The sequence below is a fragment of the Stegostoma tigrinum genome, chromosome 8 (genome assembly GCF_030684315.1).
Source record: "Stegostoma tigrinum isolate sSteTig4 chromosome 8, sSteTig4.hap1, whole genome shotgun sequence".
In the NCBI taxonomy this organism is placed as follows: Eukaryota; Metazoa; Chordata; class Chondrichthyes; order Orectolobiformes; family Stegostomatidae; genus Stegostoma; species Stegostoma tigrinum.
The window spans coordinates 101,387,304-101,413,646 of NC_081361.1; the positions used below are offsets into that span (position 1 = coordinate 101,387,304).

At 42.7% G+C, this 26,343-nt stretch overlaps 1 protein-coding gene across 4 annotated transcripts in view; it reads right to left on the reverse strand.

The window, feature by feature from the left end:
* Positions 1–537: 537 nt before the first annotated feature.
* LOC125456519 (LIM/homeobox protein Lhx8) overlaps positions 538–26,343 on the reverse strand; it is a 42,185-nt gene continuing 16,379 nt past the window's right edge. For 2 of the 4 annotated variants that reach the window (XM_048539698.2, XM_048539700.2), the window contains exons 6-8: positions 21,184–21,279; positions 17,513–17,693; positions 538–789 (exon numbers count right to left, since the gene is read on the reverse strand). In XM_048539698.2, the coding sequence (XP_048395655.1) occupies positions 713–789; positions 17,513–17,693; positions 21,184–21,279 (354 nt within the window). In that variant the 3' untranslated portion in view covers positions 538–712. Of the gene's footprint in view, positions 790–2,956; positions 3,116–17,512; positions 17,694–21,183; positions 21,280–26,343 lie in introns of all 4 variants that reach the window. The other 2 variants (XR_009446104.1, XM_048539701.2) reach the window with 2 other exon arrangements.

The following is a 26,343-nucleotide window of genomic DNA, read 5'->3' on the forward strand; positions in this document are numbered from 1 at the left end:
TTATCTTGGAATCTCCAGCATCTGCAGTTCCCATTATCTGATACTATTTTCACCTTCTGTATCCTTAGTTTCACTTTCCTAATGCACCCCACCTGCTCACATGAAGCAGAAACACTATTGGGATAAATACACCCATTGTATTGTGTATGCTCAGATTTAGTCAAATTGTTAGAGGCCAACAAATATATTTTTCTACCAGATTGAGTTAGAAACTTGACAAATTATTTCACTCCCAGGATAACAAGCACATGTATAATGAGCTCACTTCAGGTTAATGATAAAATAATTGAAACAAGGCATCAGTAGCAAACTTTTTTAATATAGTCCAGAATCCAACATTGGTGCATCAGAAACTAGAATGGAGACATAACAGGACTTTTTCAACACAAATTCCTTTCCTTGAATAAATCAAGTTAAACTGTATAAAACACTGTTTGGAAACACAATATATTCTAACAATAACTTACCAATATAAACTAACATTACCATTTACACTACATTGTAAACATTCAATACATTAGTAACCAAAAACAGGAATCAGAAACAAAAAAAGTGCTCCACTAGATGCCAATAAATACGAAGGAGTCGGAAAAAAAGTTTTTCCATCTGTAACACTTCAAAAAGCTGACTGAAATGCCGCAGATTTAATGCGGTTTGCATTCATCTTCCAACCTGAATTTTCAGCAAAAAAAATCAGATCACTGAAGGGAAGTCAAGCATGGCCAAGAGGAAGCTGTGCCATTGATCGAGATGGAAGAGGTTGAAATCCCAGTGATGTTGGTGAATGAGCTGTTAATGAGAGAGGGGCATTTAAGTTTGATGACAAAACTATTTACTAGCTCTAAAAAAAAGGAACAGTTTTTGCAAATAGCACGCATTGTACAACGTTGTATTACTTCCAGTGCCACATGCAAATCAGTATAGAAATAGGTGGTTAGTCCAGATCAATGTGACTAGAAATGGTGCAGGAGGAAGTGCTTTAGATTTCTGAGATCAGAGGGACCTATACAAGATAGATGCGTTACACCTGAACCAGAATGCAACCAACATCCTTGTGGGGTGGTTAGCTGGTAATGTCAGGGAGGGATTAAGCTAACTGGTTAGGGGTTGGGATCTAGAAAGAATACTTAGGGAAGATGAACAGCTAAAATTAGAAGAAATGACAACAAGTGAGCCAAGACAGCATAAAAACAATAGATGTCTAGAATTTAAAAGCCACAACAGGAGCATTCATATTTTGGGAGTATATTACATGCTCCCCAGCTGCCCAAGTTAAAAGCAGATGTTAGATTAGATTAGATTCGATTCCCTACAGTGTGGAAACAGGCCCTTCGGCCCAGCAAGTCCACACCGCCCCTTGAAGCATCTATAATTCCTATAACCCACACACTCCTGAACACTATGGGCAATTTAGCATGGCCGATCCACCTTTGTAGGCAAGTTTCAGAATTGTAAAAAGGTTAGTGATTTGGGGAATGTAACTTCCAACAGCCAAAACAGTGATAATGGGAACTGCAGATGCTGGAGAATACAAGATAACAAAGTGTGAAGCTGGATGAACACAGCAGGCCAAACAGCATCTCAGGACCACAAAAGCATCATCTCTGAAGGGCCCAGGCCCGAAATGTCAGCTTTTGTGCTCCTGAGATGCTGCTTGGCCTGCTGTGTTCATCCAGCTCCACTTTGTTAGTCAGAACAACAGTTTAGAGAGAGAGTCCAGAATTCCTAATGCATCCAGGAGAATATTTTTAGCAGGTAGGTAGAAAGCCCCACAAATGAAGGGGGCAATCCTGGGTTATTTTAGGTAACAAAAAGGTGGATAAGTGGTTGAAGCATTTTTGCTGACAGCAGTTGTAGCTCCATTAAAGATTGTTACAGAGCATAGCAAGAAGAGGCCCAAAATCCAAGTCCTAAACTGGAACAGAAGTCAATTTTGTGACTGTAGGAAGAAAGGTCTTTTCTGAAGGGTCCAGACCCAAATTGTCGGCTTTCCTGCTCTGTTCATCCAGCTCTACACCTTGTTATCTCAGGTCATCAACTTTTCCTTAAAAATAGTCTGGCCAAGTTATACCTGGTCCTATTAAAATTGAAGTTTATCAGAACAGTGGGACACACTCTGAAGACACAGGGACAGTAAACAGCCATTACTTTTCAATAAAAGTGATTGGGACCATCAAATCCTTTGAACCCTACATCTCAGGATAGCACTGGATAAAATAATAAAGGCTCACAGCAGATAGTGAAGGTTTAAACCAGTGAAAGCACTAGGAGCACAACATGCGGGGCAGAGGTTTTAAAAATGTTAGTACAGCAAATAAGGTGATAAGAATAATGGCAGGTTAAAATAAGGATCAATCTCAAATTATTTTAAGCAAATTAAGGATAAAAAAGGATAACAAGGGAAGCAGTTGGGTCAATGATGGACCACAGTGGCAGTTTGCACATGGAACCCGAGAACATAAGGTTTTATGAATACTTAGCATGTTCACTTGAGAGAGGTAATATGGGTACAGAAAAATCAGAAAGACTGATACTTAGAATTAGCAGACTCAGAGAAGGGGTTCAGAATGGACTGGCAGGCTTAGGAATAGATAAATCTCTGGGGCCAATGAAATGAATCCCAGGTGGTTGAGTGAGGCAGTGCTGTAAATAGGAGTGCTAGCAATAATTTTTAATTGCTCTCAGGCCACACAGATAGGCTGAGGGCAGTCAATCTGGTGGTATTATTTATTGAGAAAGCAAGCAATAAACCAGGAAACCAGAGTCTAATCTGTGCTGGAAAACTATTGGAAGCAATTGAGGGATAGCTTTAATTGGAATTTGGAGAGGCAGGGATTAAGCAAGAATAGTCAGCATGCTTAAAAAGCAATGGTAAATCTGACCAACTTGATCGAATTCTGCAAATTGGTGACCACATACATGAATTAGAGCAATGCATTCAGTGTAGTCTACTTACAGTCTGAGTCAGTTTCACAACATGGAAATAGACTCTCTGGTCCAACTTGCGCACACCAACCATGTTCCCAATCTAAACTAGTCCCACATTCCTCCAAGCATCTCCAATTCCTGGACCTGCATCCATGACTCTCTCTGGCTGTTCATTCCACATGAGCCACTGCATAAAGAAAAGTTGCCATGTCCCTTTTTAAAAAGCTCTCATGAAAGTGTGACCCCTAGTTTTGAACTTCCCCCAGTAAGGAAAAAGGCCATTGCTATTCACCTTATCTATGCTCATCACTATTGAGGTCAATAAAATAACACCAACACTTGTGTTCTGGCCTACTTTGAAAACTCAAACCCTCCATTCCCAAGATCCTGGTAAATTTTCTAAACACTCCATTTTTAATATCCTTTCTAAAAGCAGGGCAACCAGAACGTGAAGAGGCCTCACCAACATTCTGTACAACCTCATGACATTCCAACTCCAATACTCAATGGTCTGAGCAACGAAGACAAGCCTGCTAAACACCTTCACCTATATGCAACAAACTTTAAAGAATTAGTCCCTCTGATGAAGGGTCTAGGCCTGAAACGTCAGCTTTTGTGCTCCTAAGATGCTGCTTGGCCTGCTGTGTTCATCCAGCTCTACACCTTGTTATCTCAGATTCTCCAGCATCTGCAGTTCCTACTACCTTACAAATTAAATTTCATCTGCTATCCCTCAGTCAACCTGACTCAATTGATGATCTTTAGCATCAGATTAATATGAAAACAGGCCCTTCAGCCCAAACTGGTCCATGCTGACCATGGTGTCATTCAGCTAGTTCCAATTGCATGCATTTGGTGTGTATCCCTTCCCATCCATGTACCTACTCAAATGTTGCTATTGAACTTGCCTCAAACACTTCAGCAGCCTATTCCACATACTCACCACTCTGCATGAAGTTGCCACCCCTTCTGGTCCTTCTTCAATCTTTCCCCTCTAGTTTTCAATTCCCCATTCCTGGGAAGGCTATATGCATTCATCTTATGGCCCTCATGATTTTATATACTTCAATACAGGTCATCCCTCATTCTCCTATATTCCATATTAGCTAACTGCTCCCCATAACTCAGGCCCACTAATTCTGACAACATCCTTAAATCATCTTTGCATATTTTAAAGATTAACTACATTATTCCTATAAAGTGGTAACCAAAACTGTACACAATTTTCCAAGTGCAGCCACAATGACTTACACAACTAACATCCCAACTCCTATGCTCAATGCCTCAACCAAATGCCAGTATGCAAAATGTCTTCTTCACCACCCTGTCCACTTGTGACGCTACTTTCAACAAACTATGTAATTGTACTCCTAGGTCCCTCTGTTCCACAATACTCCTCAGGACCTTATCATTTACTGCATTAGTCCTACCTTGGTTTGACTTTCTAAAATGCAACACCTCACACTTATCTGCATTCAATTGCATTTATCAATCTTCAGCTCACTTCCCCACTTGATCAAGATCCCTTCAACTTGAAAACCTCCTTCACTATCAATGATACCACCTAGTTTTCTATCATCCAAAAACTTAATCATGCCTTGTAAATTCACACCCAGATCACTTACATAAATAAGGTCTAGTACCGAGCTGTGGCACACCACTAGTCAGTTTCCCAGCCCAAGAAAACCTTCAACCATCACCCGCTGCTTCCTATCAGATCCAATTTTGAATCCAGTTGGCTGGCTTTCCCTGGATTCCCATGTGACCTAACCATCATGACTAGCTTGCCATGTGGAACCTGGTCAAAGGCCTAAAGTCCATTGACAACATCCACTGCCCTATCCTCAAAACTCACATTTATCAGACATTACTTCCAGTGGACAAATCAGCGTGGACTATCGGAATATTGGGTGATCCGGTCCCTTAGTATTTTAGTATTAAAACCAATAACTTGCAAACTACATCAGGCTCGTCTTTGCTACCTTTCTTAAGCAAAGAAAAAACATTAGCCACCCTCCAGTCTTCCCTTGTTTCCAAGTTTGACCATATGGCCTCATTTGATGACCCCTCAGTGCTTGAGGGGATATTTTTATATCTTCCCTTATCAAAAGGGCAACTCCCCCACCTTGCCTATTTGTAATGGTCACATCTGTAGCTTCTGTATGCACGAACACTGAGCTGTTAGTCCTGCCCTTCTCTCAGTCCTGTCTGTTACAGTTAGTGTCCTAGTCCCCAGAGCCAATCAATTCTGAGCTCATCTACCTCACCAGTCAGGCCTCATACAATGAAATAAGTGTACTTTAGACCACATACCTTTACCGTGCTTTTGCTGTGCCCCTGGCTATCCTGAACAGTGAACTTTCTCTTTATGGCCCCTCTTATTCAGCATCCCACCCTCTACCACAGTTTAAAGCCCTCCCAGGTAACACTGGCAGATGTCCCCACAAAAGGATGTTGGGCCCCCTTCCAGTTCAAGTGCAACCCAGCCCTCTCATATTGGTCGCCTCTACCCAAGAAGAGATGCCAATGACGCAACAACCGAAAACCCTGTCCCCCCTACTCCAGTTCCTCAGCCTCGTATTCACCTGGCTTGTGTCTATTTCTAACCTCAGTGGCTTGTAGCACTGGAGTAATCTGGATATCACTACTCTGGAGGTCCTGCTTTTTAAAAACTTTATAACTCCCTATCCTCATTTTGCAGGACCCTGTCCCTTAGTGCTCATCAGTACCAATGACATTGGTAGACAGTGATCTGTCTGTTCACACCGTGCCCCCCCACCACCCCCAGCAATGTTCTGCAACTGCTCAAATGCATCCCTAATCTTGGCACCTGGGAGGCAACCCACCATCCTGGTGTCTTTTCTGTGGCCACAGAATCTCCTGTGTCATCCTCAGTCTGTGTTACACTGACTACATCCTCTCCCTGAGCCTCAGAGGTTGGCAACATCACTGGCCTGGCTGTTGCTGCTACACCCTGAAAGGTCATCTTACCTCTGGCACTTCCACCAACTCTTTTACCCCTGCCCCCCCCCCCCCTCCCCCCAATATCCAACGCAGTACACCGGTTGACAGGAATGGCCACAGGGGAATTCTGCGCTGCCTTGCCTGCTTACCTCTTCTAGTGGTCACCCAGACACCTGCACCTTAGGAGTGACCACTTCACAATAGCCTTGACCAATGATCTTTTCTGCATTGAGGCATACAAGGTATTGAGGGGCATGGATAGAGTTGATAGTCAGAGACTTTTTCCCAGGGCAGGATTGACTGCTACGAGGGGTCATAGTTTTAAGGTGTTAGGAGGAAGGTATAGAGGAGACGTCAGAGGGAGGTTCTTCACCCAGTGAGTTGTGAGCGCATGGAATAGTTTACCAGTGGTAGTCGTGGAAGCAGAGTCATTAGTGACATTTAAGTGACTGCTGGACATGCAAATGGACAGCAGTGAATTGAGGGGAATGTAGGTTAGGTTATTTTATTTTTAGATTAGGATTATTCCATGGCACAACATCGTGGGCCAAAGGGCCTGTACTGTGCTGTACTTTTCTATGTTCTATGTTCTATCTAGATAACCACCTTCACTATCAACAACTTTGGTGTCATTCACAAACTTACTATGCCTAAGTTCTCACCCAAGTATTTTATATAAGTGACAAACACACATCTAGTACTGATCCTTGTGACCACCACTGGTCACAGGGCTTCAGTCCAATAAACAACCCTCTATCACCACCCACTGCCTCAACAAGTTATTAATAAAAAAAGGTCCTGCATGGCAGATTGATGGTGAGGGTAAAAGTTCAAGGATGTTTGGCTATTTGGATCTAGAATTAGCTGAGCAGCAGGAAGTAGAGGGTGATTGGTCAAGGAAGCTTTTGTGACTGAAGTCAGCATCTGATTGGGTTCCTCTATTTGCTGTATATAACATTAGACTTGAATGTTGGAAAGTTGATCTTCAAGTTCATGTATGATACATGGTTGGAGGGAACTCCAGATATTTTCCCCAGCTACACTGAAGGAACAGCAATAGAAATTCCAAGTCAAGATAGCGTGGCTTGGGAGGGAAGGTGTTAACTACTTGTCCTTAAAAAAGGTAGGGATCAAGAGTTTGGAAGGTACTGTCAAAGCTGTAATTTGGGTAGTGCAAGGCTTGTGCATTGCTCATTATTCAGAGTCTGGAATTGACTCTTGCTCACAGAAGCTGGGCAAATTGCTGTCAATTTATATTAAACACTAACAATAGCCCAACAAACATCTTTCTAGGTTCAAATCCTACTCCAGAACCAGATCCTCAAAAAATCTAAAGGTGGCAGCAGGGTATCAAGTATTTAATAGCAATACAGCTTGATCAACTGTGACACTGCTTTCAGCTATTTCAGTCTGTTTGGCATGCTGTATCACCTCAAGGGCAGATTAGACTCAAACCCAAAGCCTCTGACCTAGGGATAGGGAGAGCATCCCAGGGAATGCCAAACTTGCAGACTTTTTTGGAGTAGGCAGGTTAGGTAGATGTTCAAAAAGTATCACTAGAGTCAGGGAATTCAAATAATTAAAGCAATATGAAATTGGGACAAAGAAAGCCAAAGGCAGACATCTGACCCCTCGAGCCTGTTCCACTATTCAATAAGATCATGGCTGATCTTTTTGTGGACTCAGCTGAACTTATGTGCCCACACATCATAACCTTTAATTCCATTGTTCAAAGATCTGCCTTAAATATTCAAATGAATAACTGCTTCACTAGGCAGCAATTCCACAGATTGCTAACTGAGTGGAGTCCCTCCTCCATTCAGTTTTAAATCTGATCCCTCTTTTGAGGCTATGTGCCTTAGTTGTAGTTTCACTGTCAGTGGAAATAACCTGTTTCTATCTATTCCCTTCACGATGTTTCTATAGAAGTTGTTCCTGGATAATTGGGGCTCTTTCTGGGGTAGTTGGGACCTCTACAAGCAGGATGGTCTTCGCCGGATCCAGAGAGGGGTACCAATATCCTTGGGGGGAAAATTTGCTAAGGCTATTCGGGTGGGTTTAAAACTTATTCGGCAGTGGGGTGGGAACCAAAATTGTACATAGAACATTACAGCACAGTACAGGCCCTTCGGCCCTTGATGTCGTGCCGACCTGTCATACCGATCGCAAGCCCATCTAACCTACACTATTCCATGTACATCCATATGCTTGTCCAATGACGACTTAAATGTACCTAAAGGTGGCGAATCTACTACCGTTGCAGGCAAAGCGTTCATTCCCTTACTACGGAGTAGCGAAACTACCTCTGACATCTGTCCTATATCTTTCACACCGCAATTTAAAGCTATGCCCCCTCGTGCTCGCCGTCACCATCCTAGGAAAAAGGCTCTCCCTATCCAAACTATCTAACCCTCTGATTATTTTATATGTTTCAATTAAGTCACCACTCAACCTTCTCTCTAATGAAAACAGCCTCCAGTCCCTCAGCCTTTCCTCGTAAGACCTTCCCTCCATACCAGGCAACATCCTAGTAAATCTCCTCTGCACCCTTTCCAAAGCTTCCACATCCTTCTTATAATGCTGTGACCAGAACTGTACACAATACTCCAAGTGCGGCCGCACCAGAGTTTTGTACAGCTTCACCATAGCCTCTTGGTTCCGGAACTCGATCCCTCTATTAATAAAAGCTAAAACACTGCCTTCTTCACAGCCCTGTCAACCTGGGTGGCAACTTTCAAGGATCTGTGTACATGGACACCGAGATCTCTCTGCTCATCTACACTACTAAGAATCTTATCATTAGCCCTGTACTTTGCCTTCTGGTTACTCCTACCAACATGCATCACCTCACACTTGTCTGCATTAAACTCCATTTGCCACCTCTCAGCCCAGCTCTGCAGCTTATTTATGTCTCTCTGCAACCTACAGCATCCTTCGTCAGTATCCACAACTCCACCGACCTTACTGTCGTCTGCAAATTTACTAACCCATCCTTCTACGCGCTCATCCAGGTCATTTATAAAAGTGACAAACAGTAGGGGACCCAACACCGACCCTTGCGGTACACCACTAGTAACTGCTCTCCAGGATGAGCATTTCCATCAATACCACCGTCTGTCTTCTTTCAGCAAGCCAATTTCCGATCCAAACTGCTTTATCTCTCAATTCCAATCCTCCACATTTTGTACAATAGCCTATTGTAGTTAGAGTATAGAAAAGGTTGAGAGCAGGGAGGTCTGAAATAAAGTTTCAGGGACGCAAGGTGGCACCGGCAAGCAAGAAGTTGGTTTGAAGTGTGTCTACTTCAATGCCAGGAGCATCCGGAATAAGGTGGGCAAACTTGCAGCATGGGTTGGTACCTGGGACTTCGATGTTGTGGCCATTTCAGAGGCATGGATGGAGCAGGGACAGGAATGATTGTCACAGGTTCCAGGATTTAGATGTTTCAGTAAGAACAGAGAAGATGGTAAGTTGGGTGGGGTGGGGGGGGGGGGGGTGGCATTGTTGGTCAAGGACAGTATTACAGTTGCAGAAAGGATGTTTGGGGACTCGTCAACTGAGGTAGTACAGGCTGAGGTTAGAAACAGGAAAGGAGAGGAGAGGAGAGGTCACACTGTTGGGAGTTTTCTATAGGCCTCCGAATAGTTCCAGAGATGTAGAGGAAAGGATAGCAAAGATGATTCTCAATAGGAGTGAGAGAGACAGGGTAGTTGTCATGGGGGACTTCAACTTTCCAAATATTGACTGGGAACACTATAGTTCGAGTACTATAGATGGGTCAGTTTTTGTCCAGTGTGTGCAGGAGGGCTTCCTGACACAGTATGTAGATAGGCCAACAAGGGGCGAAGCCACATTAGATTTGGTACTGGATAATGAGCCTGGCCAGGTGTTAGATTTGGAAGTAGTGAGCACTTTGGTGATAGCGATCACAATTCTGTTATGTTGAGTTTAGTGATGGACAGGGATAGGTGTATACCACAGGGCAAGCATTATAGCTGGGGGAAAGGCAATTACAATGAGATTAGGCAGGATTTCGTGAGCATAAGATGGGGAAGGAAACTGCAGGGGATGGGCACATTAGAAACGTGGAGCTTATTGAATGAAAAACTCTTGTGTCCTAGATAAGTATGTACCTGTCAGGCAGGGAGGAAGCTGTAGAGCGCGGGAGCCACGGTCTACGAAGGAGTGGATGAAGAGGAAGGCGGCAGCTTATGTTGGGATGAGATGTGAAGGCTCAGTTAGGGCACTTGAGGGCTACGAGGTAGCCAGGAAAGACCTAACGAGAGAGCTCAGAAGAGCCAGGAGGAGACATGAGAAGTTGTTGGCAGATAGGATCAGGGCAAACCTTAAGGCTTTCTATAGGTATTTAAGGAATAAAAGAATGACAAAGGTAGATTAGGCCCAATCAAGGATAGTGTTGGGAAGTTGTGTGTGGAGTCAGAGGAGATAGGGGAAGCATTAAATATTTTTCCACAGTATTCACTCCAGAAAACAATGTTGTCGAGAAGAATACTGAGATACAAACGACTAGACTAGGTGGGATTGAGGTTCACAAGGAAGAGGTATTAGAAATCCTTCAGAGGGTGAAGATAGATAAGTCCCCTGGGCCGGATGGGATTTATCATAAGATCCTCTGGGAAGCCAGGGAGGAAATGGCCAAGCCTTTGGCATTGATCTTTAACTCGTCATTGTCTACAGGAATAGTGCCAGACGACTGGAGGATAGCAAGTGTGGTTCCCCTGTTCAAGAAGGGGAGTAGAGACAACCCTGGTAATTATAGACCAGTGAGCCTTACCTCAGTTGTTGGTAAAGTGTTGAAAAAGGTTATAAGGGATAGGATTTATAATCATCTAGAAAAGAATAAATTGATTAGGGATAGTCAGCGCGGTTTTGTGAAGGGTTGTGCCTCACAAACCTTGAGTTCTCTGAGAAGGTGACCAAACAGGTAGATGAGAGAAAGCGGTTGATGTGGCGTATATGGATTTCAGCAAGGCATTTCGATAATGTTCCCCACAGTAGGCTATTGTACAAAATGCGGAGAAATGGGATTGTGGGATATATAGCAGTTTGAATCAGAAATTGACTTGCTGAAAGAAGAGAGGGTGGTATTTGATGGGAAATGTTCATCCTGGAGACCAGTTACTAGTGGTGTACCACAAGGGTCGGTGTTGGGTCCACTGCTGTTTGTCATTTTTATAAATGACTTGGATGAGGGCATAAAAGGATGGGTTAGTAAATTTACAGACGACACTGAGGTCATTGGAGCTGTGGATAATGACAAAGGATGTTGTAGGTTGCAGAGAGACATAGATAAGCTGCAGAGCTGGGCTGAGAGGTGGCAAATAGAGTTTCATGCAGACAGGTGTGAGGTGATGCACTTTGGTAGGAGTAACCAGAATGCAAAGTACAGGGCTAATGGTAAGATTCTTAGTAGTGTAGATGAGCAGAGAGATCTCGGTGTCCATGTGCACAGATCCTTGAAAGTTGCCACCCAGGTTGACAGGGCTGTTAAGATGGCATAGTGTTTTAGCTTTTATTAATAGGGGGATCAAGTTGTGGAATCAAGAGGTTATGCTGCAGCTGTACAAAACTCTGGTGCGGCCGCACTTGGAGTATTGTGTACAGTTCTGGTCACTGCATTATAAGGAGGATGTGGAAGCTTTGGAAAGGGTGCAGAGGAGATTTACTAGGATGTTGCCTGGTATGGAGGGAATGTCTTATGAGGAAAGGCTGAGGGACTGGAGGCTGTTTTTGTTAGAAGTTTGAGAGGTGACTTAATTGAAACATAAAATAATCAGAGGGTTAGATAGGGTGGATAGGGAGAGCCTTTTTCCTAGGATGGTGATGGCTAGCATGAGGGGGCATAGCTTTAAATTGCGGTGTGAAAGATATAGGGCAGATGTCAGAGGTAGTTTCTTTCCTCAGTAGTAAGGGAATGGAACGCTTTGCCTGTAACGGTAGTAAATTTACCTGAAGTTGGTGAATCTAAGTCATCATTGGACAAGCATATGGACGTACATGGAATAGTGTAGGTTAGATGGGCTTCAGATTGGTATGACAGGTTGGCACAGGGAACTTCCAACAAGGAAGTTTTGATTTGTACAGGCTATACCAAAATATTGGAATTATTTGATAAGGTGGTCAGAAAAAGAAAGTTATATGAAAAAAAGTTGTGCCAGTGTAAGGTAGCTTGCCCTGTTCAAAGAGACTATTTTGGAGTGCACAAGTTTGTTCCTAAAGGACACAGGCAAAAGTTTGGAAATTTAGAAAGGAACAGCCTGGGCAAAAGTGCATTGAATTTAAGAACAAAGTAATTAATCCCTACATCCAGCTGTTAAGAGTAAATGTCAAGAACAAAGCTGAATTCTTTGAATTCAGAAGAACGCTGCCTTGAATAACCACAATTCAAAAAAATGGGTAGGTACTGAACACTAGGAACAGATTAGTGATTAATGAAACTAATTTTCTTCCTGTCACTTCAATAAACCAGAGAAATATAGCGACACAATTAGGGAGCTGAAGGAACTTCTGGGGGCAGTGATCATAACTTTTCCCCCCCCCCCTCATTTATTCATGGGATGAGGGCATTGCTGGCTAGGCAGCATTTATTAACCATCCCTAGTTTCCCCAGAGGGCAGGTGAGGGTCAACCACATTGCTGTGGGTCTGGAGTCACATGTAGGCCAGACCAGGTAAGGATGGCAGTTTCCTTCCCTAAAAGGACATTAGTGAACCAGATGGGCTTTTCCCCAATCGATGAGGGATTCATGGTAATCATTAGATTCTTAATTCCAGATATTTAATTCAAATTCCACCATCTGCCATGGCAGGATTCAAACCCAGGTCCCAGAGCATGATTTGGGTCTCTGGATTAAACAGTCCAATGATATTACCACTAGGCCATTGCCTCCCCTTATGGCAATTTAGCCTGCAGTTAGAGAGGGAGAAGCTAAAATCAGATGCAACAGTATTATAATTGAGTAAGGAACAAAGACACAAGGATAGCAAGCAGCTTATCTCCCCCACCAAGAGTCAGGACTCAATTACTCGGGCTCACAATTTTAAGGTGAGGGGGAGTTTAAGATGATATGCGTAGAAAGTTCTTCACGCAGAGGGTGGTGGATGCCTGGAACATGTTGCCAGCGGAGGTGATAGAAATGGGCATGATAGCATCGTTTAAGATGTATCTAGAGATAGATGAATGGGCTGGGAGCAGAGGAACACAGATCCTTGGAAATAAGCGACAGGTTTAGGTAGAGGATCTGGATCAGCACAGGCTTGGAGGGCTGAAGGGCCTGTCCTGTGCTGTAGTTCTCTTTGTAAGGTGCTGGTCAGATATAAAAAACATTAGGAGGCTGAGCAACGACAGCTGACCATGCAAAGTCAGGGACAGCATAAAAGCTAAAAAGAAAACACAATGTGGTGAAAATTAGGGGAAGCCAGAAGATTGGGAAAACTTTACAACCATAGGATAATAAAAAAGCCAGTAGTTGGGGGGGGGGGGGGAGGAAACATTGTAAGCTTGCTAGTAATAAGCGATTGCAATAGTGGACATGAGATGACTGGAAAGAGGGTGGAGCAGTAATGGGGTGCAAGCAGCAATGGTACTTCCACCTCAGTCTTCAGAACTAGACACCAGCACCATATTGGAGCTTCAAGAGTGACAGGGGCCAGGGGTAAGTATAGTAGCTATTACTGGAAATAGCCTGGGAAAGCTGAAAAAGGTCCAAATGATTATACCCCAAGCTTCTGAAGGAGACAGCTGAGGAGATAGAGATGACTGACTCCAGGTGATTCCTGAAAGATCACTTCTACGTGGTGTTCCAGAGGACTGTGAAGTGAATAATCTTAACATCCCAGTTTAAGAAATATTGAGGCAGAAGACTGGAAACTGTAGGCAGTTAACCTGACCTCAGTTGTTAGTAAGATTTGACAGCCCATTAGTAATGAGATGATTAGGTGGAAGTAGATGACAAAAATAGGGATTAAAGTTTGCACAATTTCAAAAGGAGGTCATATCCAAAATCAGCTCAAATTTGGAGGTAAATGAGCAAGTTAGACAAAGGAGAGCCAGTGGACACTATCTTTTTGAATTTCTAGAAGGCCTCTGACAAGGTGCTGCAGTGAGACTGCGAGATAAGCTAACAGCCCATGGTGTTTGGGGTAAGATACTGGCAGAAAGCAGAGAGTGGGGATAAAGGCATCTGTTTCAGGATGGCAGCCCCAGTGACTGGAGAGATTTATAGGTGTCCACGCTGGGACTACATCTACACACTATACATCTGGATGAAGGAACCGCAGGAAGTTAAGTTTGCAGACAACAGACAGATAGAGGAAGCAAGGACACTGCAGAAGGACTTGGATAGGCCAGAAAAAGGTGGTCAGGGGAGGTTCACATGGACGATCCTGGGAAGAGTTTGAGGGCTTTGGGTGGTGGGCACAGAAGAGAAGTGTGATGTTGCCACTAGTAAGACATACCAAAACCCAACAGCACAGTCTCAAACAAAAAGTGAATGGATGACCCTTTAGAACTGAGGGAAGGAATTGCTTCAGCCAGGAGTGTGGTGAATCTGTGGAGTCCAAGTTGTTGAGTATATTTAGGACAGATAGATAGGTTCTCGATTCAGAAGGGGATCAAGGGTACAGAGGAGTGAGGACAGAAGAATGGTTGATAAAAACTTCAGCTGTGATTGAATGGCAGAGCAGACTTGAGCAAAATAGCCTAATTTTGCTCTTTTATCTTATGGTCTTATGGAAGTGGACGGGGGGGGGGGGGGGGGGGCGGTGGGGGGGGGGGGGGGGGGGGGGGGGAGGGGGCAGGGAATAAAAACTGAATGTGGCCGACATAAAGAAACCACAGCTGGGAATGCCAAGAGATCGATATTAGACCAGAACAAAAATCACTGCTGTTGAAGAATGGGAGGGAGTTGCTGGCCTTAGTGTTTCCATCACAAGTGAGACAATTGTTCAAAAATGCTGGAGGTTGAGGGAAGGTCTTGGACTTACTGGGAGTACATAACAATGAGTCTATAAAAAGATGGCCCAAAACAATTGCATCTTTGACTGCAAAATTATGAATCTAGAGGTAAAAATGAGTGTCAGAAAAGTGAATATAAAAAGGTAGGAGTGAGAATGTCAAAAAGTAACCATTTTTCTTCAAGTGGTACAACTAAAGGGATGCAGGTGGTCTTCAAACTTCCCAATGGGAAAAGGATAGCATTCCATTGTTAGCAAAATATTCAAGGGGCAAAAGGATAAGAAATAATTGGACTGGGAAAGGACTTTAGCAGAAGAGACATTTAAATAAATAGCTCATGATTCATAGCTGAGGAAGGAGAATTCTAGGAAAAGTATAAACTGACCATGATTACCCAGAGAAGTTAGGAATAGTATCAAATTGAAAGAAAACAAAGTGGCAACAGCTATTGGTCAACCAGAGGACTGGGAAAGTTTAAAACCCAACTGATGATCAGAAAAAAATGTCAAAGTAGCAAGTAATTATAAAAATAGACAGTATGAGCTTCTTCAAGTATAAAAAGGAGAAAAGCCAAAGGGAACAAGCCCCTCGCGAGTACAAGGTTAGGGGAATAAGTGGCAGACTGAATATATACTTTTCAATCTTCACAGTAAGACATTAATAGCACTCCAAAAATACTAAGCCAAAGAGTGCAAAGGAGTAACTAAATACAGCCACTATCACTAGAGAAGTGTGCGAAAGAAAATAATGGAGGTCAAGTCTGATAAGATACATCCCTCAGGTCCAGAGACTTGAAGAACAAAGAACAAGGAAAATTACATCACAGGAACAGGCCCTTCAGCCCTCCAAGCCTGAGTTGATCGAGATCCTCTGTCTAAACCTATCATCTACTTGGAGGGTCTGTCTCCCTTTGCTCCCTGTCCAGATATATCTTAAAAGACGCTAACGTGTCCACGACTACCACCTCCGCTGGCAACGCATTCCAGGCACCCACCACCCTCTGCGTAAAGAACTTTCCACTAATATCTCCTTAAACTTTCCTCCTCTCACTTTGAACTCATGGCCCCTAGTAACTGAGTCCCCCACTCTGGGGTAAAAAGCTTCTTGCAATCCATCTTGTCTATACCCTCATGATTTTGTAGATCTCAAATCAGGTCTTAAGTTTATAAAGGGAAGTAACAAGAGTGTATGCACTGCAAGTAACCTTCCAAGAATCTTCAGAAAGTTCTAGAGGACTACAAAAATGCCAGTGCAGCATCTTTATTTTGAAAAAGACAGTAGGGAAAAAAGGCAGCTATAGGTCAGTTAGATTAACATCCGTATTGAGGAAACGTTAGCATCCAAAGGATAACAGTAGAGCACATAGAAATACATGATTAAACAAAGTCAACATGGCATCATGAAGAGGACAATTAAGCCTGACAAGTGAACTAGACTGAGGATAGGTAGATGGGGAAAAAGCAGTGCATTTGCATTTTCAGGTGTTTGAAAAGTAGGCTAATGTATGGTACCTCCCACACTATGGGCTCAGTCTATTAGCATGACTCAAGGATTAGCTATTTAAATAGTTGACAGTTGCTAATAAGGGGGCATTTTCAGACTGGCTAACTAATAGTGCCACAGCAGTCAGTGCTGGGCTGTAATTATTTACAACCCATTATTGACTCGGGCAAGTAAATGTACCGCAGTTAAGATTGTGGATGGCAACAGATGGTAAGACAAGTGGTGAGGATAACAACCTGTAGAGGGATATGGATAGTTAGGTGAGTGAGTAAAAAGCTTGGCAGATGAATATGAAAATCTGAAGTCAAGTAATATTCTCTTGCAGTCAAAGTACCTAAGTGAGCGAAAGACTGCAGAAAACTAAAGAGGGATTTAGGAGTCCTTTTCCATGAATCACAATACCTAGCATTCAGGTTCATCGGCTATTGGAAAGGTAAACAGAACAGTGTTTGCCTTTATTTTAAATGGAAGATAAAATTAGGTGGCTTTGCTAAAACTATACAAGGTACAGACGACAGCTAGACTATGCAGTGTTTAGACGCCTTTCTACAACATTGGAGTCGGGTCAGGTTGCATAGGTTTGATACTACGTATGGAGGGACTGCTATAAAGGACAGGTTAGCCTTCCTCTCTCTCCCTATTTATTCCAGTTCTCTCTCCATCTTCCTGTCTGAAGAAGGGTATAGGCCCAAAACGTCAGCTTTTGTGCTCCCGAGATGCTGCTTGGCCTGCTGTGTTCATCCAGCTCCACGCTTTGTTATAAGGACAGGTTATGTAGATTGGGCCTCTACTATTTGGAGCAGAGCGAGAGTGACCTTATTGTAGTACACAAGTTTGAGGATTTAACAGGGTAGGTGCAAAAAGGTTCTCCCCTGCCACACCCACACCCCCGCCACAGGACAATCTAGGGTAAGAGGATAAAGTAACTTCCAATCTTATGGAAAAGGACTGGGCATTATTTAAAAAGTATATGCCTATGCCTTTATGGCAAAAGTATACTCAATGTGAGTTGTCTAGAACAACAGTAAAATGAATTCCCTTCAGATAGGCAATGATTCAGCTCGAGTGAACATTACAACTTTTTAAGTTGCAATGTCTGAATTCAGTTAAAGTAGTGGAACAGAATTTCTATAGAACTTACATTCCATGTAGGTGTGTAAGGCCGTCAACATCTGTCCATCTGGTGCTACATATGCCGAGTAAGTCATTTCATCCAGCATCTGTGGAGACACACTCTCCTGTTGTGCCGTCACTGGGGTAGATGACAGGTGGTTTGGACTCACATGCTTCTTATGACGTGCTCTACAGTTCTGAAACCAAACCTGTAAATAATTTGCCAATTTACAATTACAGTACAAAACAGATGCCCAGAGTAGTTTTTAGGATTGGCTTGAATTCAAAGTAAACTGCAAAATGCTTTGACCACTGCACAACTCTAGCAGATAATTTCTGAAAAAAAGGCAAGCAATCACTACTAAGCCTTGGATAGACAGACTTGTAACAATGTAAAGTTTAGACTATTGTTCCCTTCAGCTGTTTCTCTCCCCACCTATCTTCAGATGGGCTTGAGCATTCAATCACCCAGAGTACATTCAATGCATGTGCCACCCTCAAAATTTCTAAGTGGTATGCAACACAGGGTACTCGTGTTAAAACAGCGAGCTGATTTATTCAGCTGACTGGTCATAGGTGGTCAGGTCTTACGATCAGATACCATTAGAACCTTCATGGGGTCTGCAGTCAATGTTGAAGATTCCCAGGGACACTTCCTTCATGTGCCAGAGGGGAAGATATACTACAGAATGGTAAACTGGAGAGCCTGGAACAGTCTGCCCCAGGGCATTCTGTTACACAACGTGCAAATTATGGGACAAATTTGTTCCCAAGTGTTAGTAAAGGAGCCTTTTGACTGTAGTGTGTATTGTCATTTCCAGTGCCTAGTTTGCCTCACAATCCAGTTTTCTTAAACGTTTCCTTTTACCATTTGATACAATTGGTGACAAACCATTTCAAATAGTTCAAAGGTCAAACTTATTGAGGAGTGATTTCAGACTTAATAATAGACACAAAACTCCTTAGTGTTACAAAGTGTCTCCCAAATCCTCAATATGCATTATTCTCATGTTAATGCAACATCCTGATTCTTATCACTTATACATTTATTTCCCCACAACATTAGTAAACTATCCATGGATGACCTTGGTGCAAACGGAGAATAACCCACCTGGCTCATAGTTCCTACCTCTAGAACCAGGTCCTGGGAATTAAAAGACCCTCCCCAACCCCTGCCCCCTTTCCCCACCCCACCACCCCCACCCCCCAACATTACTCCAGACTGTCTAGTTATATGCCCGATTACCTTATCCTCAACTACCTGCTTAAACTTTTTCTGTGGGTTAAAGAAGGTACAAATGGCAAAGAGGTTACTTTGCAATAATGGATCTTAGCAGTGAAGTTTTATGGACTTGAGAAATTTCTTCCACGATGCTTCAGAGCAGCCATTAAACAATTGTGAGGAGACAGCAAGAACTGCGGATGCTGGAGTCAGTGTGGTGCTGAAGGAACACAGCAGGTCAGGCAGAGGAAGACATAAGTAGATGTTTTGGGTTGGGGACCCATCAGGGTTGATGAAGGCTCCTGTCCTAAAAAGGTCAGCTTTCATGCTCCTCTAATGCTGCCAACTTGCTGTGTTCCTCCAGCTGTACATTATTGATTCCGAAATAGACAAAAAAATGCTGGAGTCAAGATTTTTTTGTTTGACAAAGCATTGGGGTTCAACTTAATAGATAGGCTAAAAGAACATGGAGGTGGAAAGATTTAGGGGAGGGGATTCCAGAAGTTAAACCTAGGCAACTATTGGTACTGATGCTTCAAAATGAAGGATGCAAGAAACTAAAATTGGAGTGCAGACTGGAAAAGCATATGAGCATCAGTGGTGTGAGGGAAGGTGGGAGTGGTGCTGATACCACAAATGCTCTCAGTGAAGGACAAGAATTTTAAAAAAAGGTGTTGACAGATCAAGTGCTAATGCAGGTCAAAAAGCAGTGTGCAAATAAACACAAGCTACAAACTAAAAATAGAGTATGGAACAGGGAAAAAAATACAGCTTCCATCAGCCTCAAATAGTGGCAGGATCTAGTACTTGAATGATTCAGGCAACTTTAAAAATACAAACTCAATGTCTGCAGACCCTGGGCAAGTTGCTTGTTAGTTAGAACTAATGCTAGGCTTAATATGTGCACAATAGATACTTTAAACATGTGGCTTCATATGTCAAGGCAAAAAAAAAACAAGGTTTTAGAACAATGACCAAAACATTGGTAACAGGCAGGTTTCAGTGCCTTACAACCTCAACATCTGAAAGCATTAAGCTCCCACAAGCACGATAAAGTTTTTTTAAAAAATAAAAGTGACTAGAAAGAATGCATATTTTTTGAAGGGAGGACTCAACTCCTCAATACTAGGGATCTTTTACATCAGTCAGCATGAGCATGAGAGACTCAATAAAAAGTTTGTCCACTGGATTGGGCAATCAGATTAGTTGGTCGAGGGATAATTACTGACCATAGTATTAATGGGAACTCTACTGCTCTTTAAAAGTAAAGACCATTGGATATAATAGAATCCCCAAATGCAGGGAGAAGCCATTTAAGAACTGTGTCAACACCCTCTCTCTGAAGAGCACCACCTTATCCTCCTCATTTACCATAGTTAACCCACCCAACTCTCTCACAACAGGGCAATTTAGCACAGCCAATCAACAAACCCACACATCTGTGGACTGTGGGAGAAAACCCATGCAGACAACGGGAGAACATGCAAATGGCATGCAGAAGACTAGAACATAAACAATCAGTGCTAACCATCATGCCACTGTCAACCTTTTGCATTCACCCAAGTGGAGAAAATGTTGAACCAATACACCATCTGAAAAATGACACTTTTGCAGCAGGCTGGATGGTGCAAAGATCCAAAAAGAAACACATATCAAAGCTTGCTTAACTCAGGCCAGTGCTCCCAGAGCTAGCACCACTGAAGTGTTTGGATGAAATTTGAAGAATTCACTAAAGTAAAATTCCAGGGAAAGCCAGGAACTCAAGTAGGTTAAAATTAGTATCTAAACATTGACCGTTAACATTCATTCTGTTGCCAAGTACGACAAACATCAGGGAGGAATTATTGACAAGGAACAAAAAAACTGAGCCAGCCATAAAAAAAAGTTTGAATCCTGCAAATAATTCCCCTCCCAATTTGTTAAAGCCTTTTCACCATCTACAAAGTAGAAGTCAGGAGTGTGATGGAATACTTATTTGGAGTTGTACCGATCCAGTCAACACTCAAAGTTGACACATCATCCAGGACAGAGCAGCCCACTTGAATGGCATCAGATCCATAAGCATCCATTCCCTCCACCAGTGCTTAGTTCACACTACTGCTACTATAATCTACAAGATGCACTGAAGAAATGTTAAAATCCTCAAACAGCACTTTAAAGACCTATGCCAATTCCATTTTTTTGGGGTGGGGGGGATGCAAGGGTAGCAGACAAGGATACCATCACCTGCTGGCTCCCCGCCAAGCCACTCATCCTGATGTGGAAATACAAGTGTCACTGGACAAAAATACTGGAATTCCCTGCCTAATGGATTTGTGGAGGTTACATTCCCAAAACAGATTACAGCAATTCAAGTTCACCAGTGAGAAACTAGAGAAGGGCAATAGAAATGTGGGAATAGCCAGGGACACCCACATATTGATCAAAACTGATCTTGCTCAATTTAACTGAAAATTAAGCTTTGAAAATGGTCTCACCTGTATAACACGTCTGCTTAAACCAGTTCTGTCTGCAAGTTTCTGCAGTGTTTGCGCATCTGGGTTGTTGTCTTGTGAAAACTGAGCTTGCATTATCTGCAAAGCACAATGAACTGTAAATTGCTGAACAATTTTTTCAATTAATTAGCAGCCAATTTTAATGGGTTCCGAATATAGCAGACAGAAGATGCTGGAAATCTGTAATAACGAAGTTTTGAAAACTCATGTTTGGCAGCATCTGTGGAGTCACTGAATGTTTCAGGTTGATTAACTGTCATCAGAACCGGGAAAAGCCAGAGATTGATGACATTTAGTAGTCCCTACAAACGTTTCGCAAATATAAAAGTGAAAAATTCGTCAAGTTGTCAACTCTACTGCTCTCTCCTTCCATGCTGCCAGACCTACTGAACTTTTCCAAAATAAAAGCAGGAAAGCAGCCTTCAGTCCACGAAAAGCCTGCCCTTCTAGAATAATACCAATATTATAGTTTTCTTTCAACTTTAGTCATTGGATTTTTTTCTTTAAGAAAATCCGTCAGCAAGTGCGTTTTTTCTTAACCAGCCCATTTATAAAGCACTGGTCATTAACTATTCGAGCACATTTCACTGCCAATGACATACTTTCCTAGTGTACCATCAGATATACCACAGGACATGCAGCCAATCTGCACATAACCCTCCCACAGTCAAGAAAGTGCCAGATAATCAGGTCTAAGTTTTGCCTCCAAAAGTTGAATATTGGCCCTATGTCAGAGGAAAACTAAAAAAAAAGTTCTTGTAGAACCCTTACAGCTGTCCAAGACAAGGCCAGCCACATTCATACTGATTGGTGGTGGTGGGGCATTGAACAATGAATGGGCAGAATAGCCTACTCCTCAGTTCTCTTTTTGCCTTCTGAGCAAAAAAGTGCAAATTGATGTCAATAACTGACTGAGGCTATTAACTTGCCACTAAAAACCCATTTGATTCAATTTTAAGAGAAGGAGATCTTCAGGATTTGTCCAGAGGGAGGAGAGTTTGAACAACAAGCAATAACCATGGTCCCATACCAACTGCATAGATCCTTAACTGCTCTGAAATGGCCTGGCAAGTCATTGAGTGCTAACTCATGATTTATTCAGGGGAAACAAGTTAGTGTCCAATTGTAGATACCTATATTCCATGAATGAAATTTAAAATTAGAGGCTCCAAGGATTAACAAGGAAATCAGAAAAGACCTAACATTCAATGTTTTAAGGTCTTTTTAAAGTAGGTTTCACATGACAGAATTCCAGAACTTGGGCCCATTTATTAAAAAGGTTAGAGCTTGCAGTGAAGGGTTGGTGCTGTACTGCACAATTTGAAGAGTCTCAAATTCTGAGTTAGCTCATGATGGTTCTTCCTACTCCAGTTCTTTATTGTTTAAATCTTTTTTGCACCAAATAATACCTTTCCACTTATGCCCAGATAGGACTATCCAAAATTAAATGCCATATATTTGTTTGGTGGTGGAAATACAGAGCTGGTCAAAGGTTTCCATACTTTCAAGACAATTTGCAATATCATTAGCAGGGAAGGGAGGAATCTGTTCTGGTGGTATAGACCCCACCTGAATCAAGCTGAGACCAGAGCAATAGGATAGGCTAGGACAATGGATAGCTCTCGAAAGGCTTGGAGTGGAGGGGAATGGATTTGGCTGTATGGAAAATGTTAAAGGGGAAGGGCTCATGAGATGTTTTATTGTTTCCAGAATAAGTAATAGGCCAGGGTATGGAAAGGGTCAGGAATCTAACTTCAGTAGTTTTCTTGTGTGCCTATGAGAAGTTAGCTAGTCATAGGACTGACAGAACTGTCCTTAAATTGCACGCAGTATATGAAACAAGGTAAGTGAGCTTGTAGCACTGATCGAAGTTGGCAGATGTGATGTTGTGGTAATCAGATGTGGCTGCAAGGGGAATTAGGGCTGGGAACTAATGTCCAAGGATATACTTCCGACAGAAAGGAAAGGCAGATGGGGACAATGTTAGTAAGCAGTAAAATTTAAATCGATAGCAAGTAGGGATTGGGTCAGAAGGCATAGAATCTGCAGGCAGAGTGAGGAACAGCAAATGAAAAAACCTGATGGGAGTTGCATGCAGACCTCCTAGCTATTGTCAGGTGTGTGGAAGAAAAGTCATGAGCTAGAGCTTTTCTTATTAAAATAATCGCAGGGGACGTCAATATGCAGGTGGACTGGGGACACAATCAGGGTGGCAATGGATCCCACAAAAAGTAATTCACAAATATCTACATGGTTTTTTTGGAGTAGTTGCGCCAGAGCTTACTAGGGAACAGTCAGTACTAGATTTGGAATGTGTAATGAGGCAGGCTTGATGAGGGAACCTAAGGTGAAGAAACCCCTAGGGAATAGTGACCACAGAAATTCACCCTGCATTTTGAAACAGAAAAGCTGAAAGCAGATGTAACAGGATTACAATAAAAGGTAACTGTAAAGACTTGGGGGAAAGACCAGGCCAGATTTGATAGGAAGGGGATCCTAGGAGGGAAGAAAAGCAGCAACACGAGTTTTGAGTGGGAGACATAGCAGAAATTCATCAAGGAAGAAACACACCAAAAAAAAGGATGAGGCAACCATGGCTGATGTGGGAAAGGACAGTATAAATGCCAAATAAAAAGAAAAATCAGTATGGTGAAGATTAGTAGAAGCCAGAGGATTGGGGAGCATTAAAACCAGAGGAGAACTATAAAATAAAAAGCCAGGGCGAAATGAAATGAGGGTGTTAGCTAGTCAGATTGCAAGAGTTTTTATAAACCAAAATAAAAATCCAAGAAGTGGGCAGACTGTTGGAAAATGAAGCTGGAGAAGTAGGAAGACACTAGCAGCCTACAGAGCTTCAAGAGAATCAGGACACAGGTGAGTGTAGTGGCTATCACTGGAGGTCCTCGGGAAACTGAAAAGGTCTAAAGGTGGGTAAAATCACCTGGACTGGATGGAAAACACCCAAGAGTTCAGGGAGATCTGAGGAGATTAGACATTAGCAAGGTCTTTCAGGAATCAGGGAGGGTCCCATAGGACTAGAAAATGTATAATCTATCGCTCTTTAAAATGGAGGAGGCAGAAGACAGGAAACTATAGGTCAGTTAGTCAGACTTTAGATGTTGCTAAGATTTCAAAGTCAACGATTCAGAACGCTGAGAAGCGTGCAGTAAAATAGTCAACATGACTTCAAGGGGAGGTCATGCCCGAAATATCTTTGAGTTCTGAAGTAATGAGCAAACTAGACAAAGGAGAGCCAGTAGCCATGATAGATTTGTATTCCCACAAGTCCTTTGACAAGGTGCCACATAGGAGGCTGCTAAATAGGATAAGAGCCCATGGTGTTAGGAGCCAAGGTACTGCCAGAAATCAGAGTAAGGACAAAAGATGTCTTTTTCAGGATGGCAGCCAACGACTAATGGAGTTTCTCACAGGTCAGTGTTGGGATGCAGCTATTCACATTATACATTAGTTATAAAATCATGAGGGTTATAGACAAGGTGAATAGCAAGCAGCTTTCTCACCCCCCCTCTCTTCCCCCGTGCGCCTGCCCAAGGAGTGGGGGACTCAATTACTAGGGGTCATGTGTTCAAAGTGAGAGAAGGAAAGTTTATGGGAGATACGCATGGAAAGTTCTTTCTGCAGAGGGTGGTTGGTGCCTGGAACGCGTTGTCAGCAGAGGTGGTAGATGCAGACACAATAGTGTCTTTTAAGATATATCTGGACAGGTACATGGATGGGTGGGGAGCAAAGGGATATAGACCCTTAAAGTAGATGACAGGTTTAGACAGAGGATCTCGATCGCAGGCTTGGAGGGCCAAAGGGCTTGTTCCTGTGCTGTAATTTTCTTTGTTCTTTATTATTGGCCTGGATGCACCTAACAGAACTTATTGCCAAGTGTGCAGATGACACAAGGATGGGGGGTGGGGGGTGGGGGGTGGGGGGGGGGGGGGGGGAAAAGAGGAAAGGTGGGGGGCGGAGAGAGAGAGGTAGTGCTGGGGAGGCAGGTAGGCTGCAGAAGGACTTGAACAGGTTAGGTTAGGAGTGGGAGCAAAGAAGTGGCAGGTAGAATATAATTTGGGAAATTGAGAGTTATGTACTTTAGAAGGAACAATAGATACATAGGCTAGTTTGTAAAATAAAAGGAAAAGCTCCAGAGATCCAGAGTAAAATCTCGTGTTGTTCAGGATTCCTAAGGTTGAGATGTGGGTTCAGTTGGCAGCTAGGAAGGCAAGTGCAATGTTAACATTCATTTCAAGGGGGCTATGAATAGTTTTGAATGCTATATTTAAAAGTGGTATGCAATGACATTGGAGGGGGTCCAGGAGGTTTACAAGAAGGATCCCATGTGTCATGATTAGCAGTTGAGGATTCTGTGCCTATACTCACTGGCATTTAGAAGGATGGGGACCTCATTGAAACCTGAAATACTAAGAGGCTTAGAGTGTACGTGGAGATGTTTTAAAGCTCACTATGTTCTCAAGTTCAATAAATGGTGGCCTGTGGCACTCATATCCCATAAGTGACTGTTTGTATCAGCACATGGCTATTAGAGCTGTTAGATCAAAGTCAACAGCAGCTTAGATGGCAAGTAATGCCTTCAGAGACATAACTAAAGTAGTAGTTAAATCTCCATTTTCCCCTGTTGGCCTATTTCAAATTTAACCCAAAAACACTGCCTAGCATACAATCCTCAATAAAATTAAATGTTTGTTACTGCTTCTTGTCCTTCACTAGTTTTTCCCCTTATAAAATCGCTGAAAATCAGTGGTCAGTCATTCCACCGCATCTTGACCAAGTTATTAAAATCCAGTTGGATAGGATGAAGGGACTAGGCCCGAAACATCAGCTTTTGTGCTCCTGAGATGCTGCTTGGCCTGCTGTGTTCGTCCAGCCTCACATTTTATTATCTTGGAATTCTCCAGCATCTGCAGTTCCCATTATCTCTGGATAGGACGTGCTGTCTTCACTTTCCCCTGCTACCCGATTTAAACGCTGCCATTACACTCAAGAAACAAAGCCTCAACTGCACCATCTTCCTATTGGCCTTTTGTTGCTTCTAGGCAGCTCAGTTTACTCTTTTTTTCTTTATAATGTCCTTCCCCTTTTGCTTAAATGGTAGCTGTAACTCAGTGGGTAATATTC